Here is a 21813-nt window from a genome sequence, read left to right as displayed (position 1 = left end):
TGCCCCTTCCCTCTCTCTGTAAGTCTTGATACACCCCTGGGCTGGCCACAGCCTACATTTTGGACCCGATTCCTGGCCTGGTATTTTAAAATCGAACTAATGATTAGTCAAGTTTAAGGAAGCTCGTTGTAAATTATCAAACAACGTTAGTCTCTTAAATCAGTCTATTTTGATTCAGATTTTTACCGTTGGTAACACTGACGCACATTATCGCTCCATACAAACGTAATAAGTAGTTTCTCTTTGATCATATATATCTTGTCAGTCTTTCTCTGTGGACTTGAACGTGTGGACAGTTTATCACGTCAGGTCTTCCATGACATCTATTGAAGTCAGGATTTCTTAGCATATGTTCCTTTTCCTTTTGTCATCTGCAGGACTTCGTATATTTTTTCTTAATTCGATATAGTCTCCATCAATATAAGAGAGTAATGTCCCTATGTCCCGATGACGTCATCATGAGTCGTGTGGCATACAGCAATACATGTATGTGTTTGTTTTCCCCGTCACCAGCTTTCCAATATATTTGCCTTCCTCCCTTTACATGGAAGTGATATTTATTTTTACACAATAAAACTGTCAAACGCAAAAGTTTCGTTATCCGGGGGTCGTTTTTGCGAAATGAGACTTAAAGCAGCCATTTGATTTTGCTACAATTTTCGATGATATTTCGAAACTAACAAAAAATGCCAAATAGCAATGCCGTTCGCAGGCTACGACTGGTCAGTGAAGTTTCATTCGATTAAAGAAGAAATAACCCGTTTTTTCTTTCTGAAAATATCTTTTAAACCTTGCACTATATAACATCCATTTGCTGAAAATAACTGGCTTTTTAATCTGATTCTTAGAAGTGCCAGGTAGTTTCGGTAAAAGAAACTATAGAAGGCTACCTTGGTGACTGCTTTAAGGGTGAGTCCAAGCATCTACGAAACTGTCCATTTATCTTATTCCTTCCTTCTATAACAACTTGCAACCATAGCGAATTGCGTCGTCCGCCTGCGGACCAATGATGAAAGAGATATACGTAACTGTTAACTTGGTAAAGGCCGCATTTACTTCATTAGTAAATTAGTTCACGACGGACAAAAAACAGAAAAGAAAAAAAGATAAGAAAAGGGAGATTCGGAGCTATTAGGATCTCGGAAAGCTTTAAGCTGGTTGACAAATTAACCTCAATTTGGTTAAGTACAAATTCTGTTCAAGATTTATATTTAGAAAGTTATGCGATCTTAAATTATACGGGGAAAAAAGGCAACACAACTGTTATTTAGAACGTTGTTGCTTGTATTTCACTGATGCCAAAAATCACTGAATGCTCGCCTCCATGACTTGCGCGAAAGTGGAGACGGAGAAACGATCTATTCTCGAACAACAAGTGTTAGCTTCATTCTCGACGCTCTGGCGTCAGGTTGTTTGACTTCATTTGCAAGAAGGTATTTTAATTTTGTCCAGGGCAGTGATCAGGGCAGTGATCATGTTCTGTCGCAGATAATTTATGGTTAAGTACAGGAGGTTTCTATACAAGATCATATAAGTTATTAAGTTTAAATGGAAGTCAGTTTTATAGACGTCGTAATTTGTACGTATTCAGACGTTTTTAATGTATAGAGAATTCTTGAAATTCTAGAAGGACTGCATGACGTCATCAAGTATTTATTTTTTATCCAATCGTCTTCAATTTTTCCCCTTATCGAGTGTAAATATTGAGTCAAATGGATCAGGTCATTCCAATTACCTCAAGTCTATACTTGAAATCTTAAGATGTTGCCACAAATATGATATTGGACTGTTATAGAACAAAATTAAACAGCCGCATCGCTTCAAGTGTGGAACGCCGAATAGTTTGAAAATTAACCGTGCACTTCACGTCCAGGGTACCCAATTTACCATGTTAGCTCAAGTTTGATTTATGTTGTACTATATAGAGACCATTTCAATTTGGCGGAGGGGAGGGGTCCTTGCGAGGGCGCTGTTCATGATAGGCCTACGAAGAGATAACATTTTCCTTTCCTTTAAGGAAATATGTAAATTTGTACAATTTTGTACAATTTTTAAATTTGAAACAAAAATTGTAAAAGCTTGTAAAACTTTGTCAAAAATAGGTAAAGATTCATGCAATGTTTGTGTTATTGCTGACCCCATGAATTATATTTCCAATGATCGGGGTGGGAGTATATTGGGATCTTGCAATATGCCCAGCCCATCTCCATTTTAATTCTTTGATTTTGACAATGGCATATTTTACTTTTGTCTTCCTTCTGATTTCCCTGTGTTTAACTCTATCCCTCAAAGTTAAGATGTGGCAATTCTCTTTCCATTGTTCTAATGTTCTTCGTGTTTGTTATTATAATTTGTTGCTCAATCTCCATGGTCGTAGTCCAAGTTTCCGCTCCATATGTCATCGTGGTTAGCACGCACTGGTTGTACATCCTGTTTCATATAGTGACATCACGTACCTTATTGTCTGTTAGAATATCTCTGTATATACCGAGACTTCTCCATCCTGACTTTATTTTGCTTCATACTTCGTCGTGTGTTACTCCGGTTTCGGTATTTGGCCAAGGTATCTGTAGTGTTCGAGTCTTCCAGGCGGTGGTAGTCTACCTCTGTACTTTCATTAGCATCAACATTGGTCTTAAACTTTGCCTTTCCTTTATACATTTGTAGCCCAATAAATTGACTCTCTCTCTCTCTCTCTCTTTAACACACTGAACTGTTCTTCCATTGCCTTGACGGATTTTGTTGTCAAGGCTACATCATCTGCGCATCGTAGATCAGTCAGCATTTCACCATTAATGTTAAAACGGTAAACCCTCTCCCCTAGGTTTGACTTCCTAAACACCTCTTCCTTTGCTGAGGTGAAGATCTTTGGTTGATAATGTGTCACCCTGACGAACACCTCTGCCTATCAACACCGCTTTAGTTACATTATTATCTACGTGCATCCTAGATTCCCTTACACCTCCCCGTCCCAAACTCTTCGCAACCCGTTTATGGAATATTATAAAGATAAAGACTTGTATTATTATCCATAAAGCGATATTATACCTGCTCTGATTTGTGGCGCGATACCCACTGTTTGTTTGTCTCGTCGCGTCACAGTTCGTCTGTAACAATTAGTAAAAGCAAGCGGAAATAAAATACTGCAGCAATTCCAAATTTACCAAATTTCAAACAAAAGGTTTCATTTCCATGCATATGTCTTTTCACAACTGAGAATGTGTCTTGGTATAGCCTAACTGTCAAAGTTGTTTGGCCGTGATGCAAAAAGTAAAGGGGTGCAGGGTGAGAGTAAAGCTCCTAGAAAAAGAACGTTTGTGACATGGCGATGATCAGTCACCTCCGATGATCCCCTCGACCCCCCTTTCCACCTCAAAAATATATAATAATAATAATAATATATTAATAGATGTCATTATGCTACGTGCAGAAATTGTCAGGAAATATGATCTTGAGAACTCAAATGCACAGATCCCGTTGGGAAATTAAGCAATATTAGTAATTCGAATGGAAAACTTCCTGAATTGAATAATTGAACATGACCACGTTAACATTCCTGTCCTTGAGTGAATGCCGGTTATATATACCAGCTTTCGTTATCAAGTTTTTTTTTATCTCTCTTGCGGATGCTTCTTCTTTTTTTGTCGCTTTCTCATAATGTTCAGGAATCATATTACATATACATTTCGACAGTGTGTAACGTTTACTTCCCTCCAATGTAAAAGCCTACTTTCCTCATACTATATATACCGTATCTCACATTTCTCGACAAAACGTATTTATTACCTTCACTTCGTGTGGAAATTATCAAGCAGACGGTAAATGTGTAGAAGCACAGAACGCAGGGTTATGTGATTTATCAAACGGCGACTTTCAAGAGGAGTAATGAAACAAATGTTTTTGCCTTTTTATTATTTTGGTTAAATCGCCCGTTACTGTTCGATATATGAGGGTGCATACGAGTTCTGATATTTTGGCATGTGAAAGCGACGCATGTTCATCCAATTCTAAACGTCATAGTGTGTGTTTTTATTGAGATATTTTAATTCATTAACTATAATTTAGATTAGGGAATTGCGCAATAATCTGTGACGTCATACATGGCCTATACCAGCAGCTGATTTTTGTTTTTCCTTTGAGATAGAAACGATTACGTACACCCTTGGTAAATAGATCACGTTTTGGTGAGATGTTATTTTAACATGATAAGCTAATCGCGAAGAGCTCCCATAATGCATCATTGAAAGCAAAGACAGATTTGATGTCTTGCCTGTGTATGACGTCATTAATTATTGCGCAATGTACCTATCGAAACTAACGCATCGCATCTCAGAAACGTAAAAATGTTTTCAACATTGAAGATCGATCAATGTTTATCATAATTTGTTTTATTAAATCTTAAAATTTCGTTAAATCCTTTGTAAGTCCTACAATGATCGGATACAGTTTCATAGCTGGAAGTTGTAAACTTTGATCTCCATATCAGAGAAGAAAGTCGAAAGAACTTGAAGAACCTTTTTTGAGTCGTTTTCACCCTTTGTGGTTAATTCCACAGTTTTACATGCAGGGTGTCTAAGCTAAATCAATTATCTTTTTTTGGATTAAGACTTCTGTAGATATTGCAAATTTTTGTGACAACTGACAATCAAATGTATACCAATACAGGACACTTACTTAAACATGTAGATTTTTCCATAAACTGCAACTTTTTTATTTCGCTATCACTTTTCTTTCAGATAATTCTCCTCTGATCTTTGGCATTCCAATCGAGAAATGTTTGCAGAATGACCAAGACCTGCGACAGATTGAAGCTCACAAGTCACGTGAGAGGAGAGAAAGCTTAGATCTAGCTCTCTCAGTTGGTCTGCAGACGCGTCGAAAAAGCTCCAGGTCATTACACGTAAGTTCACCAAAACCTTAGCTCGCCCCCCCCCCCCCCCCTCACCACGAAATATGTGATTGAGTCAATCCTCCGACACGCCTACAAGGCAAAAAGGCAAACTACGTCAAACGGATGTCATGAATATTTATGAGACTGATTTCTTAAACAACTTTGTTATCATAGTCATGCTTAATTGCGGTGATAATATCCTATGGAAAGTGCATTTTACATAAACAAACGAACACATTTCCTTGCATATATCGCTCACAGACAAGAACATAACCTGAGGGTATACTTCCTGTATGTAGATAATTTGAATTTGGGTGTCTTCGATTATATAGTTAACTCAGTATACGCTTCTCGGGCGTTTTGGCCAAACTCATGCGTATATAGAATCTATTCTCGTCAACTGCATATTTCTGAGACGCGATATCCCACTTCAATTAATACACGATCATGGGTCATACGGTAATAGTGTTTATGTAGCTGTTCGTTTTTAGTCTTTTAGTGTTCGGTCTCTCTTTCTTTCTTGGCTGAATTTTCTTGAAGAGTACTTTTTTTAGCCGGACAACTTGATGTGAGGGCAGCATTGTAAAATTTGCTATTTGGTACGGTTGGTAACTTTACTCCATATAACCGTTGTGTTGCAATAATGCTAACAAGGTAAAGCATCTTTAATATGACATATCGACTGTCTTTGTTGTTAACATAACTCTGTTGATTTGATTGGGAGTTTGATTAGGTCATTGATTTCAATTGTTTCCACTTGAAGTGAAAGCGTATAGTTATTAGACAAAAGCAGAGAAATAAGATACGACTCATAATTGACAATTAATGAGTATCGTTTCAGAAAATATATAAATATTTTAAAAAACTGTCGAAACTACTTATCCACTAGATAGCCTCTGAAGTAGATCCTGCTAGGATCGAAACGTCAGGCCCACTTACTTTTACACAATATATATATATTGGAATTTTCGGACCCTCTGAGACCTTCGTCAGCAATACTTGGCCGTGGAATCACTACTACTACTATCTCATCAAGTTCCATGTTTGTGTACAAGTATGCCAGGTTACTCGGTTCCTCTTCTTACTTGTAAAACTTTCTGTCATTTTCTGCCATCAAATGAGATCTACTGAAGATTGTCTTCAAGTAAATTGTAAATTGTCGACATTAATTTAATTTGATGGAACCTTACAAAAGAAAGTCTCCTCCTGATGTCATTTAAATTTGTCACGAAATGTTCATGCTCTGGCGCTGTGTTGAGATGGAAAAAAAATATATAAGAAATATAAGAATGACTGCACGGTTGACGTTGTTGTTGTGAAGTAAAGTGGTTCCAGTTATACAGTATCAAGAAAAGGAATCAAATGTAAGATGTATCGAGAATCTGTATTGAAGTTAGTTGTTTTGTAATTAGTATAGTAGTTTCGTTGTTTTGTAGTTAGTATAGCAGTGTTCTGCATATAGTAATTAGTTGTTTTGTAATTAGTATAGTAGTTTCGTTGTTTTGTAGTTAGGATAGCAGTGTTCTTCATGTAGTAAAAACCAGGTGCATGTACACGAGGACAGCGATATGAGTAGAGTACAAGAAATGACTTCGGTATGAGTACAAATATGAGTACAATTTGAGGAGTAGACAGTGGTAATTCATGCTGCGTCAAAAATCAACAAAAAAATTGATATGGTTGCCAGATAACACACCGCTTTGCATCTAAACCAGGCGCGTAGCCAGGGGGGGCGAATGGGACGACCGCCCCCCCCAGCATATTTTTTGTATTGTTTTATGATATCGCTAGTAATTTCAAAATAGAAAATGCTTAGATGCAACTTACAAGGCCTGGGAAGTGCCATTTCCAGCGATCTGGGAGGCATTTTCGGCCAAAATTTTCTTGTACGCTTCGCGCCAACTCATATTGGCGCTACGCTTAGATGGTTTGCCTACAGGCTTCGCCTCTCCCTTGGCAAATTCCTCGCTACGCGCCTGATCTAAACACCGTTAATGTTATACAAATCGACCTCTTCTCCAGGGCGGTGTTCAAGGCTAAAAATTGTCCACATTTGTTTTTTAGCAAATGTCTCAACTTATGGAAAATCCTGTGTATGTGCCTTCTTCACAAGTCACCGTGTTGGGAGCTTATCCCATTAGTTTTAATAAGGTTATACGCTTAGTTGACTATTCTCCACGTAGACCCAGTATATGGCGTTGGAAACAGCTTTTGGGTTTGATCGCCAATTGTGCCAAAAATATACAGAGAATTATTTAAAATTAAATATGAATTGATGACATGACACTCCGGCTGATGTTTTTTTTTATTAGCGAGTAATGTATACCCATTGATTCCCCTCTACAAATCTAAAAATTTCATCAGTCAAAGTCATTTTCAGATTCATATTGATCATGTCCACGCACGGAATTACAAATCGGATCCAAAATTTGCAAACTTTTCGTCATTTTCTTCACTATTCGAAATAAAACTTGATGACGAAACACTGATGATATGACTTGTTATGGGATCAATAATGTTGGAAAGAATAACAACAAATTCATAAAACAAATCGACATAAATATACCTACCCGCTAAAAATAATCGATACTTCAATTCTTGAACAGCGAACAAGTTATGACAATGTCCTATATCATATTGCGTACACAGCTTGACGTGACAATTTTCCCATTGTCAAAATCTCGTCTTCTCTAATATTGATATCTTAACTTTTGCATAATTGTCGGTATTATTCTGCTATTTTAGGACATGTCATATATAGTGTATATCTGAAGCTATGGCTGAATAATCGCTGAAAATGCCAATACCCACAAAGGTTATACCGTTGCAATAATGTGCGTTTTTGTACGTTATCTTCAAATGTTTCAAGAAGTTAATGGAGTTTTGTTTCTTTCACACCCCCCCCCCCCCCCGCTGTTTCGTTTCTTGCACAGGTCACGTTATTAGGTCAGCTAAATACGATTGCGTTAAAAGAGACACGAATGAAAAATATGACAAGTATTTAGTGCCTTTCAATCAATGTTCTGATTATGGGGTTATTTCAATATTTAATTACTGTTAACCAATTGATATGTTTTTGCCCCCGTACTTTTAAGCGAAATGCCAAAAATGGTGGCGGCATGATATAATTATGGTTCATATAGAACATGGTAAAGCCATTCAAGTAGTAGTCGAAATTTCGAGATTTTAAAGACGAAATAAGTTCGTTTTGCAGTGTTCTTTATAGTTCACCGTATTTATGCAGTTGACAGAAAGTCTATAAAAGAGCTTTCAGACCATGGCGGTAAATCTGTTCTACCTCCATGGTCAGACTGACTGTAGTCGATAAAGACAAAACTCGTTAGGTATATGAAGCCCCTCCCCCCCCCCCCAAAAAAAAAATAGTCTAAATGGTGCGAAATGACCATAAGAAATTGAAATCATTAAGCTATACATTCAGTGAGCTATTTTACAAGATTTATCACTTTGATCAAGAGATAAAAGCTTTTAAGCCTTGGAGTGTTACAGACGACATTATGTTGAGCTACCCAATATTTTCGGTTTTATCGAGGGTTGCTGTCGAGAGGTGTTGCTAAGCAACCCTCCCACTCAATGACTGAAATAGAGGCTAGCTATCTAGCCTATAGGCTACAACGAAGATGAAGGGGTTTTTGGTAAATCTATCTCTCGAAAAGGGTACCATTTTTTTGTCAAAATATTTTGCATTTGTGATCTATTCTTATACATTTCCTTATCTCCTTTGTGTTATTAGTTTTTATTGCCATGTCTAACCCATCAATACTAAACTTAATGACATTTTCCCCCTTAGTATGTGTGTATATATGTATTAGCGTTATAAGCAAAACTTCCTGTTGTTGTGAAAACTTCTCGATTTCTAGTAATGACAAGTGTTGAATTCGGCTGTCGGCAAAAGTAGACGGTAATGTTACGGGAAATTACACCGTGACTCTCCCGCGTAAGTCCTGGAGCGAAGCTGCCCTATAAAGGTTTTTTTTAACAGGGGAATACAGCGATAGATCAAGTCAGTTATACGTGAGGTGGGAAGAGAAACTAACAATTTTCTCTTAAAGGGTTTTCTAAATTTTCTTTTCGTTGGGCCATTTTGACGAAAGCAATGTAACATGGAAGTCACATATACCAATGCACCTCAGCCTTTGAGCTATACATACGCGCGTGACATGTGTGACGTCATATGACGACATGTCTGCTATCGTAATACTCCCAACATACAGCTGTATCCCTAACAAACAAACAAACACCTGTGGAATTGCCATCCTTGTTATAACTCCATAAAAGGCCTTTTTGTTAACTATTAACTTTTTTTTAGAGAAATAGAGAATTAGATAATTAGAATTAGAGAAATAGATCGAATTATCGTTAATTGTAGATGGTTTGAATTCTCCGACTCAATATCTCTACGGCTCAGGCACACACTAATTCAAGAGTATACCTGTCATCATTTTGACATATTTTCACGGCTTCCTCTTTCCCTTCCTACATCCTATTATTCTTACACCACCCCCTTCACTGCAACCCCTTTCCAGAGCCGTATATTGAGAGATACGTGACAACTGAGACTTGAGGTCTGCAGGAGTGGTGGGGTAGGGGTTTGGTGGGGTAGGAGTAGGGATGGGGTAGATAGGAGTATGGTAGGGTGAGGTGTGGGGGATTCCTTACCGACCATCCTTACCCACTCTTCTATCGATGAGCTATCGATCTTTTGGCAACACTCAGTTGAGCACCTGTTTCTTTATTTACTGTTTACGTTATGTATATTCAGTTAAAAATCGTCTATTTTGCATACAAAGAGTAAAAAAAAAAACTGTATAGGGCAAAAATTGATGGGTCTTTTTCTAGTTTCCCACGGATGAATTGTGAAACAAAGATATACATCTCAAACAAGTGTGATCGACTCTTTTGTTGTGACTTTCTTTTACAGTTGATTAACCAATAAGACTTAATTGCTTCAGATTGCATATGAAGGTGTTAAGCTGTTTTGCTGTAGGTGTCGGTCTTTTTTTGATACCCTTGAACGAAGATGTAGGCCGAGGTCGAATCTATTTCTGACCAGTAGTTCTACAACCAAAACATCATTACTGATCTGTTAGGTATAGAGTTGACTGCCATGAGCAACTCTTCCACAAACAGCTAAGTAACATGTCACTCTGTGTGGGAGATATCACAGATGTAATGTTCCCTAATCGCACAAGACTTGACGACTTGATTAAGTCTAAATATGACATCATTAGGTGACGTGTGTTACAGTGTTCTAATTACCATATTTAATTTTGTAATGGAGGTGGGTTTTGCAAATGTTGAATCTAAGACATTTAACTTTTTTAAATGACCAAAAATATGATAGTATTGGTTTTCAGTGTCAACAAGTAATATTCTTCCTTGGTAAGATCTGAAAATTAAAACAAAGAGAAGGTAAAAGGTTCCAGATCCTAGCGGCACTATGACATCACAGATTTACAAAATGACATCTCCCAGACACGAACTTTTAAGCTAGCATAACTCCCACACGGAACAAGAAATAGTCTTAACTAATTTGGGAGTTGTTCTTCACTTAGATCGCTGTCAGGTCAGCCAAAGATGCAGGCTGGGTTTGTGTCCCCCATTAGAGTGAAGCCAAAGGAAACATTGTTTGGTGGTACCGCAATGCAGTGTGTGTGTGGGGGGGGGGAGGGGGTATACCTTGCTCAATTCAGGGGTTACCGCTATTCGTGTTATCTATATGTGCCCCAATTGCTTGCTCTATAAACTGAAAATACTATAGTAACACAGGACATTTCGTAACACACTTCTTCATTATGACGTAACGATCGTAACACAGAAGGTTTCGCTGAAGCTATGAATGCAAAATACAGGGTGGAAACTGCTTTCATAAGTGTGTTATAAGTATTTTAAACATTGTGTCCATTTTAAGCATATCTAGCAGGGCTTTTTTTTTTGGGGGGGGGGGGTCAGTTACAGATCCTTTCAAGGGATATTCAGGTGGCAAACAAAACATATGACAATTTAATGGAAAAGAACAATACTACGCATTATTATTTGAAACCCTGTCTCAATATCTTGATTAAATGGTTTGTCTGACTAAATCCTTGATTCTTCCATGAATGTGATCACATTAGGTGATCCGTGATGTCCATATCGGAAAATGTTTTAAAACGTTTTACTTTCCTATTATAATCTCCTTGTTGCTCTATCCTTGAAACATGATATAGTTGGCATTTTTGCTTAGCTGTCAAGGTTCTCTGTATAGGCTTATTCAGAACTTCATCAAAATACAACTCCTTTTTTTCTCTTCTTTTTTCTTCTTCTTTTTGTAGAAATAAAATATTTCTCTGTCAATAAGTGAGTCATATACAATAAAGAAAAACAAAAACATTCTCAGCTGAATTGACGTGATGACGTCATTCACCCTTCTGTTGCCAGATGCATTTACAAAATATCAACAAATTTAGAGAAAAAATAATATATCTGCGCGATGCAAGATGATGCTATGAGGATGTTGTTTTTAAACTTAAGTTGAAAACTTACAGCAATCTACCCCATGCAGTCACCGGACTGTTTCTTTAAAGCACCTGGTCGCGGAATGTGACATTTCCAACCCCGTGAAAGGAATTAGAGCATGAAATGTGCAAAGTTCGATTTTGTTGCATTTAATGAACTTTAATGTCAACCATTGTTGATAACTCGAGGGAGGGTGTAGACTCTATTCAGCATTCATGTTTCAAACCAAGTTACACCATTGACACGTGCCCTTCAACACGTTCACAACAGACAGACGTGTTTGCATGCTTATTAACATGTAGATGACAGGTGAACCTTGTTACTCGTAAACATGCTGAGACCATTTATGATATAACTGAAGCTGAAATTCCATAAAGCAGCTGAATTCGTATCATAACTTACACTTCCGCTTCAACCAGATTAACTCAAGTTATTGATAATTTGGTCTCATCACTTACTGTCAGTTTGTACATCTTCAGCACTGCTTGATATATATACAAAGTAGGCTAGGCCTGGTAGGGCATGCTGTTAAATTGTGGTAGGCCTAAGCAGAGCGTTGACAAGAAACCAACTTTGTCTGCATTCTGATGGACATTTTGGATACTCCCCCCCCCCTCCACCCCGATGGCTGAGCTATTGGGCGGATGTATGGGCCTACGCTACTATGATTGTGGTATATGCTTAACAAGGAACCGTTTGCAAATGCTAGTGACCATGCATGGTAGCATTTGCAAACAGTTCCTTCTTTAGGTGTTTGCTTCGTGAATCGTGATCCAATCAGAATACAATATATATTTAGTGCTGGTTGTGGCGTCGGAAGTAGCCATGGTGATGATCAAAGAACTTTACATACCTATTTTATGTGTTGTGTGAAGTTAACGGGTATGCTGTGATCAGAGAACAGATCGAATGGCGAGTGGTCAGATGACATAAAAAATAAAAAAATAAATAGAATTGGTCGTTGAATCGTGTCTCTCTAATAATGAATGAATCAAGATCACCATGGTTACATGGGGGTACCTTCGTTCGAGAACCACTATATAAATAAACACTATATATAAATGATAAACACTTTATAAAACACTCGCGGTTCTCTTTATTCGTTCTGAACGCATTGTCTTCAAGCTATATGCACATATAGTTTCAGAGGCTTTCTGCAGTGTTGAAAATAACAACAGAATGCTATACATATAGAAAATCATTGAAAGATGTTACTCGGTTATGGAAGGAGTTCTCTTGTTTTCTTTTAGCAAATCAAGCCATGTTCCTTGATCCCATTGTATTAGAATTAACGACAATAGCCATATAACGTTGGGGTATCTTGATCGTTCCGTACGGCCATTTATACCCCCTGTCCCTGTCCCAGTCCCCCTCCTCCACCTCCACCTGGAAATTGAGTCAGGTTTCAGCGTCCCTTTAAAATGTATCCTTCAATATAATTGATGAGGTTATCCTATATTAAGTATTGATGAACCCTCACAGTGTTGATGACGTCATTAAACTGTGGGTACATATCACCCATCTCCGTGCGAGCTTATTGTGTAATCTAAACTCGCCTCTGCCATTGTTAGATCTCAATCCTATAGTGCCATGTACTTTTCACCCAGGATATCCAGCGAGCGAGAAGATGTAGAAGTGGGTTACTAAGAGTAAGTGAATCAACCGCCTCTTGTACCATCACCTCCCCCATGTTCACCCCCCGATCACCCCTTAATTACAAATCTCATGTCATATCCCGGAGAGTGTAAGTAAGATGGAAAGTATTAGCTGTCATAATCCGTTTCATACTCGAAAGCCGCCATTATATCGACCTATATGCACGTGTAGTTTATCACTTGATGCCTAGTATGTTAATTACATCTGTATACATAATACATATATATAGTCTAGGCATATAATGTAACAGTATCGTATTTTAGCAGTCTCCTCAAATCTCCACTATCATGAACAATTCACACCTTAATACATACCTTAATCCATGCCTTAATCCACGTTTTATTCCACATTGCTTACAATGAGATCATTAGCTTAGCCTATATCTGAAGGAAATAGAACAGGATTATCTATAGTCAACTTGTCGAATTAACTTCTTCTCTATTTTTCTGGGATTTTAGTTTGATAAATTCTTGATACTATTACATCTGCTCATACTACAATGCGTTCAACAGTGTCCTTGATTAGTTTGTTTTATCGTCAAGTGTCATTTCAAATAGTAACGAAGAACATTTCAAACATTTTGACCATTTTGATTTTTTAATACTTGTACTTGTTGTCAATAGTTTTGACTTTATTTCTTTTCTTTTATAATTCGTACCACTTTTCATAGTAATACTTTCATTTTGTGTACAAGTGATAAAAATAAATATATGACATTGACATCCATACAAACGAGTTCACGTGTCCATTCATGACTTGTTTGACATGACGTTATTGTAAGTTATTATTGTTATAAATTGTTATCATTGTTAGTAATGCAACATCTCTAATTAAGGCAGATTTTTCGAGTAACATTTTCAGATGCTATTTGGTTTTATAAACTACCATAACAATGATGATGGTCATAAATAGTTAGTTTGACAATTCAACTTTCATATCTCATATACTATGAAGGAAGAGTTAGCAATATTGATATCTTATGAAATGTGTTTCTTTAAATACTGACGATTTTTTTCAATTACGTCTTTGTTCCAACAATAACAATCTTCTTTTGAGTGACATATTACCCAGTTGACAGTTTTGCGATCGAGCCCCCCCCCCCCCCACACCCTCCTCGCTAAAACCTGCATCAAAATCATGTCACAAATGCTTGCACTGAAATACGTTATTATTATTATCATTATACCATTATATTATTATCATTATAATTATTATTATTATTATTATATATATATATATATATATATATATATATCATTGCGACAAGCATATATTAAAAAAAAATAACGATCGATGCTTTATGTTCAGTCTGTTGTGGTTATTTTCTAATGATAATACCATTCTAAATAATATGTCCTTAAATATCATGTAGGCCTATATATTTCTCGTTCGCTGTATGGAATATCATTCTCCACAGAATCGTCCGCAGAGGTTATAATTCGTCTATCTTTCTTGTAAGTTCTTGTTGTTATGTATCTCTATTTAGTCTATTCCTTTCTATTTCTTATTTGTTCTACAGTCACCGCAGCTGTCCAGGAAATCCTCGGATTCGTCTACTGCTTTGCTGGAGGCGCTATCACTATCAAGTACAGTCAACGAGAGTCACCGACGGGCACGAAGGGCTAGCTTGGCGCCAAATGCCGATCTGAAAATTCCCCGCGTGGTGTCCGCCTGCTTTCGATTCATTGAAGCTTATGGCTTGAGAACAGAGGGTATCTTTCGAGTGAGTGGGTCAAAGAAGCGAGTTAGACAGGTATGGTCAAGAATGTTTTCTTTAAGTCAATGACATTTAAAGAGTTGCCACTCTATAGATGGTACTTAAGTGCCCCAACTTGACTTTCAAAGCGGCAGCGAAAACGTAGCAAAAACTTGTCTTCCATAATTAGTTAGAATTTTTTGAACTCGACATGATATGCTATTAATAATCTGTTTGCGTGGTAACAGCTCAATAACCCCCTTGTGTTTTTATTCTTGGGGGGGGGGGGTGGGATTAGGGAGGGGACATTGATGAAGCAAAGAGAGCTAAGGGATCGGATGGGAGTGTCATCCTTTGTCAATATGACACCTCCAAGAAATTCAAAAATTGAAAGAAAATATAGGTCTTCCTCAGATTTTTGATAATTAAGTAAACACAACGCCCAAGTTTATAGACACTTTAAGTAAAAAAAGTACGTCCCGTTTGAAGTTATACTTGGTATAAGGTACCTCCTAGGAACAAGAACAAGTAGTGAAATTTGGTGGAGGTGAAAGGTCATTTGGGGTCAACAGACGACAAAGTCTGAATACATTGTAAATACGATTACTCAATACTGTAAGTGCATATTGGTTGAATCACATACGTGGTATGTATACCCCCTCCCCCTCGACGAGTAAAATACCCGTACGATATTTCGAAAGGTCAAAGGTCATTTGAGACAGCAGAGGTGCAAAGTCTGAAAACCTAGTGAAAAACAGAATAACTACCAAAGTAATGCTTGAACGTTCGTCATCGTTAGTATATGTAAGTCCCACTTGATGAGTGCAAGATTCTCTATTGAAATTAGTTTAGGTCAAAGATCATTTGAGGTCAACAGGTCAAACCCCGAAATTATTGTAAACATGATAACTGTATCTGCAAGTTGGGTTCATGAACTCTATTGAAGTTGGTGGATGTCAAGAGGTTTGGAGATTGCTTGGATCGACAAACTTCCGTAATTGAGATTTAGATGCATCTTAGTAAACAATACCAAGATGGAGGTCAAAATCTAAAAACCTTGCTTGACTGTACTTCATATTTATTACGTAGATCCCGCCTGATAAGGAAAATATCTCTAATGATATTGGTGGAGGTCAAGCGTTCAACTTGTAAACACGACAACTGCACTTTGCAAAACTTGAATCGACAAATTCCGTACTTGGTAAATTTAGATGCATCATTTGTAAACAATACAACAATGGTCACAATTCTTAAAAGTTCTGGATGTCGTGAATGCGATTCGACGTGGATATTGTTTTTTTTTATTTTATAAAAGTCATGCCCAGCCATAGTTTGATAAAATTAGGGTCCATGTCGGAAATTATCGAACATATCTGCCGCCCTCTAGAGAATGTAAATAATTCGTATCACCCTCCTCCTCGTTATAAAAAATATAAAAAAAGGCAAAAAAGAATCAAAAACATATCGTACAGTAAAAGCCGTGTATTTTAAATTTGGTATCATGGTCTTTGCATTGAGTTACATGCATGCACAGTATGGGACGTCATGTAAAACTGGAGAAAGCGTTATGGTGAAGGCAGGGCCATATATATCACTACTTATAGATGACATGTACTGCAGACACCGCCTAACAGTGTGTGCATTCTTGTTTACAAGTCAGCTGGACTATACTTTTCATTAAAGTTTATCTTTGACAATTTTGAATGAAGTTGTCTCATTCTTTTCCATATCATCTAAAGTTCTGTATCCTACCATTACCGCCGCCAATTTGTACGGTTTTTCTTCTAAACTAGAAATAAAGAGGGTATGGTCACCTGGATCGATTTTCTCAAATATTTCGTCAATTCTAAATGCATGTGTCGACCAGGTACCATAAAGAAGCTTTGATTTTTTAACGTCACCATCTAAAAACACCAACGCCTGGCCACAATATCCGCAGACGACGGTTACTATTGAGATAATTGCCGTCTGATTCAGTTTTCTCTCAATTCGTAAAGGGAATTCTAGTATCTGTGTGCTACCGGTGCTAGTGTACCAGTTTTCGCGGTCAGAGAATATGGTCTCCCATCCACCATTCTTCGGGAAGGAAAGTTTAGAATCGGGTACGAACTGAGGGGTCGAGGCGGGCCAACATTGGGATTGTGTCAACCACTTTGCAGTCCAACGAGGATTGGGCAAGCTCGTCGATTGCTTGGAATTATAGGATCTCCGTAGACTTGTTTCAGCCGCTTTATTACTTGCCTTTGAGTTCTGTAGAAAAACGTCATGTAATTTAATTAATCCCCGTATGTACCTCACATCTGTTTGTGCTTTTTGAAATTCAGTGAGAGCTACTTTTTCGATTTTCTTCTTGAAGAAATTAATCATGAAGAGAGACGCCTGTTGATGAGTAGTCTTGCTAAGGAGTTGATCTGCATGTATAAGTTCATTAGTCATAAATCCAGTTCGTCTAGAAATTCTAGAACAGACAGCCGTTCCCCAGCTTATGTTTGTAATATTGTAGTGACGGGCTAATATTTTACCTGAAATATGTTCCGAATTGAGACAGTCCCGATTTTTCATGTCTTCCACGGAAAGGAAATTGAAGTATATGATGTAAGGGTCATTAGGAAGTGACAGCAATCTTCGAGTGAGCTCTTCCTGCAACTGGCCGGGGTTAGTATACCGGTTTTTAGTTAAAAGCTCTTTAAATAGAAAATCCTCGACCGATAACTCCCAGATTATGATATCCATTTTGGATGCGTCGAGATGAGGATGGAGACACCAGGAGAAGTAAGCGCTACTGGCAAGAGGCAGGGCGGCGTTGTGTAATATTACATTAACGCCAAGCACGGTCCTCAACCAACTCACCACTAACTCAATATACAGACAATTATTAGCATCACAGAGACTTGCACTGGATTGTGAGCCTCCAATTACACCGATATGGATTGTTTTATTCGTCATCATGACGTCAGCAATGAGCCTGTTCAGCTTTCCGACGTCACCTTCGTTGGTCACAGACTTGTAACGGAACATGTCGTCCTCCATCTGCAAAAGTCTTGCTTGCCGTAGAAAGCTCGAAGTGTACTCGCGTAAACTCGACAGCGTTGCGCGCATTTTATTCTGCGCAGGTAGTGATTTATGCTTGTCTTTAATGTCACTCCATTTAATATTCCGGTTCTGCTCATCTCTATGGTTCTCCCATCGCGAGATTTTGGTTCTTTCTTGTCGAACGTTTTTCCCCTGGCCGTTTACATCGCCAGTCTTCCAAACATTTTGCAATTTCCTAAATCCTTGGTGCTTAGAAACAGCTGCGAAGTTCATACAAAGGACAATTATGTTGAACCCAACTAAACTGAAAATAAAAAGATGCCCAAGTTCCAGCGATGTAAAACGTGCCATTTTATAAAAACTAATTGTGTTTTACAGATATTTCGATGCAAGGGATCTAAATCCCACCAGAACTATACCAAATGATGAAAACCGGTGAACCAAGCTTGATTATTCTGTTTACGACTGCTGCGTTTTCTTTAAGCTGCAAATTGATAGAAGAAAAAAACATTGGATGAATACATCAGGATTATCTACATACTTTTGTTTTTATAAATATAATTGCAACTTTGTTGGCGGTTGGCAATTTACGATTCGTAAAATCTCTTTCTTTCTCGGTCATCTCCATTTTATATATTGGAGACATTTGACAGACGTAAACACATTTTGATAGATCAAATGAATTCTTCGCTGGAACGCGATTCGAATCCCGTGATCTCATGAATTTTTAATGAAAAAATAGTCCAGATGGAAATTGATTTTTGACAAATGCAAGGAGAACATATATTCTGGGCATCCTAGTGGAATTTGCATGTGACTGCTACATTGCGATTTCCGGATATTACGTAATAGGTAGACAGGTGTGATGTCATCAATACACACTGACGGCAAAAAAATGTTTTGCTTTCCTCTTTTACTTTCACTATATTGTTTTGACCAAGAATTGGACAGAGTTCCAATTTTGGTTTAGGAGACGTGAAGCTATGAATATGTTAATGACTGTAGCGTATTCATGTGTTAATGTATGTTAATTTAATTTTGAAGAATGAAACGAAACAAGTACTTTACTGTCAATGTGCACATATGACATCACAACTGTTTGCTTCAAGTTCACTTTTGTTACAAAACACGTCAACTCGGAAACGATACATAGGAACTGAATGAAATTTTGTCATGCTTAGAATATTTTCCAAGATTTGTCAGCACCCTCTGAAATTTTTAAGTCTAACTGTACCGACTGGCCCATATTTACACACAAGTTGATGGCGACGGATACTTAAAAGCCGAATTTTCCTTAAAATCCCCTCCCCGTCGCTATCTGGGTTGTATGATCCAGTGAAACCATGGAATTATCTCAAGTTACTGAGCAGGGTATTTGGCCACCCCTACCCCCCCCCCAACACCCGCAAAAAAACGTTGTGAATTAGCCCCACCACAAATTTAGATTGGATAGGATTACTCAAGTCGGTAAAAGCACGTGACTTATATATTTATGACGTCACCATTTCGAATTCTACTGTTCTAGCCAAAAATTTCTTTCTCCTTTCAAACTCACCACACTAAGGCCTATACCTCTACATGGCACTTACACTATTCACTTCTAAAAACTGAGAATTCACGCTTTGTGAAAGCCAAAGATAATCACCCTTTAAAATGAATGAAAAGTCACACTTCTCCTTATAGTGCTTTCTATCAAATCGTCAGTTCTGAAGAGTGAAATCACTCATTATTTTAAAGAGTTAAATCGACATTGTGATTATGTATATTATGATTATGTAGTAGGTCTGTCCTGTTGTTTTCCTATGTAATATCTAGGCCTAGCTCGCCTGTGTATATTGTGTACTACAGCTGTAATAACCCTAAGCTAATTTTCAAGGAATTGTATAGATCACGTAAATCTTTGGTCACGTGAATGCTAATGGTACTGCCACCGGTCTATTTGAACATGTCGGCCTGTGTAAAAAAGGATGGTGGTGAGGATTTTACAAGGTATTTTACATAAATCGCCGTATGGAAAGGGTCGTTATTATTATTAATTTATTTGTGTGGCACGTAACTATAAAAGAAATGCCAACAGGATGGGGTGGGGGACTGGGAGTTGGGGGGGGGGTTGTTATGTAACGCGTTAGCGCATTATAACATGTAAAGCTGGTGTAATGCATGGACGCAGACAGCATTGCTCATGGGAATGTTCATTAATGTAAATAGTCACGTTGAAATTACGATGCACCTGTAATGCAATATTCTATTTGAACAGGATACCTTTCACGTAAGCCAAAATCACTACCCTAATCAAAAATAGAATCACCAGATTTTCATTTCTTGGAGATTAGACCAATTCCCGGCCATGTACTAAATCAACGTGATATTAAATTAACAACTTTGGAGACAGGATTAAACATGAATGTTAAAATTGCAACGTTTTTCAGGTTTTAGTCAAGAAACGTGTTTACATACATTATTTCTGTTATTGGAATAACTTACCATTTCAAGGCCTGTCTAGATGTTACGGTTTCTCTAGTAGGATACCACAGAAAAGACTCCATACACACTACATACCGCTTATTAGATGTATAAACCTCCCAGTGTCCGATGTACAAAATTTGTCACACACATGCCACGCAAATGATGACAGCCAAATGCTAACTGTGGTAATCCGGTACACTACTCTGAAACTGTTCAAACATTAATTATTTATATTTAGCTGAAACTTACACATATAGGCTATATATCCTCGTATAACTACCGGCTTTACGAACTATGTACTTAGTGTATACTGAACTATACAGCTTACATCTACACTATATATGTATATGCATGCCTTTCGTCTGCTTCCTTCTGACATTTTTCATTGAAGTGGTTTTAAGTTCCGGAGACAAGGAAGCGTCTTTTGTGTTTAGGCAATAAGTCGATACTCCATCCTAAGAGACTTCCATTCATCACCGTACATAACGAATAGAAAGTATACATCAAAAGGAGTCTACATCAGCACAAACAACTCGTTGCAAAGGCTATGCATGTTGCCGAAATCGATAAATCATCCCAGCTTGACGTTTGAAGCATCTGATTAATTTATGATTTGACTAAAATGGAAACAAGTTTGATCAACACGAGCAAGTTGAAACTATGCGGGTAATATATAGGCAGGGGCGAATTTTGGTTGGTTTGGGGGTTTAAGGAGGAATGACGGACGGGGAGAAGTCAGAAAGATTTGCTTCCTGGTGTATAGTACGTATGCACCTGATTGAATACATGATCCCTATTGTTTTCTGTGGGGTCAAATGTCATGTGAGGTCATAGCCGGCAAAAGCTTGTAATCACATTAACTTCAAGAGCAAAACTTGGATTAACTTCCCACTTAGTATGTGGATCCAACCTATTCAGCAACATACTATCTTTGTACAGTTTGAATTGAATGTTCTCATGTACTGCAAAATGTGGCAAGGAATTAATAAGCCACGTTTGATTTCGGGTTCACTCATTCATACATACATTCATTCGTCCATTCATTCATTTACCCATTTATTCATACAATCATTCATCCATGATATCCATCTATCCACCCACCCGCCCATCAATCCATCCATCTTCCACCCATCCAGGTTCCAGCCCATACATCCATATCTTCATAAATTCATTCACGCATTCATTCATTCATTCCAGTATATTCCATAATTTTGCAATTTATGTTTAAAGACATTCATAGTTACTTATAATATTAGAAATTCATGAGAAATTTGTCCCCCGCCACTTCGTTCACTCCCCTTTGAAAGAAAAGCGATATTATCGTAGTAAATCAGAACATAAATATATGGGTAAGTCTACGAAATTGTACAGAACGCCAGCCTCGATTAACATACAATCACACTGTACAACCATCACAATATTTTCTCATCCATTATTCGAATGTGTTATTCATCACGCATAAAGCTGGGAATTAACATTTTTCATTCATCTCTTTTATCGACTCATTTGACATTTATACAAGTAGACATGATAATTTTGTGAGTTCTTTAGTATT

The 21813-nt window shown here is 37.6% G+C and overlaps 2 protein-coding genes across 8 annotated transcripts in view; one reads left to right on the top strand and one right to left on the bottom strand.

Annotated features, from left to right (window-relative positions):
* The window catches only part of LOC139980177 (uncharacterized), a 108074-nt gene that overhangs the window by 75340 nt on the left and 10921 nt on the right, over window positions 1-21813 (top strand). For 6 of the 7 annotated variants that reach the window (XM_071991641.1, XM_071991638.1, XM_071991639.1 and 3 more), the window contains 3 exons: window positions 4737-4900; window positions 13015-13056; window positions 14583-14816. In XM_071991641.1, the coding sequence (XP_071847742.1) occupies window positions 4737-4900; window positions 13015-13056; window positions 14583-14816 (440 nt within the window). The remainder of the gene's footprint in view (window positions 1-4736; window positions 4901-13014; window positions 13057-14582; window positions 14817-21813) is intronic. The other variant, XM_071991637.1, reaches the window with a different exon arrangement.
* Window positions 16227-20911, bottom strand: LOC139980180 (uncharacterized). Its single transcript, XM_071991645.1, has 2 exons — window positions 20277-20911; window positions 16227-18276 (listed from the first exon to the last, which is right to left on the bottom strand). Exon 2 carries the CDS (start codon window positions 18141-18143, stop codon window positions 16437-16439), a length of 1707 nt encoding a protein of 568 aa, XP_071847746.1. The 5' UTR covers window positions 18144-18276; window positions 20277-20911; the 3' UTR covers window positions 16227-16436.

This window comes from Apostichopus japonicus, chromosome 14, assembly GCF_037975245.1.
Source record: "Apostichopus japonicus isolate 1M-3 chromosome 14, ASM3797524v1, whole genome shotgun sequence".
Lineage (NCBI taxonomy): Eukaryota > Metazoa > Echinodermata > Holothuroidea > Aspidochirotida > Stichopodidae > Apostichopus > Apostichopus japonicus.
Note: the sequence above shows the minus strand (reverse complement) of the source record. Positions and strands in the feature narration are given on the sequence as shown.

Bases quoted from the DNA above. Each gene is read 5' to 3' on its own strand.
- LOC139980180 (XM_071991645.1), bottom strand. From the start codon at position 18,143: ATGGCACGTTTTACATCGCTGGAACTTGGGCATCTTTTTATTTTCAGT.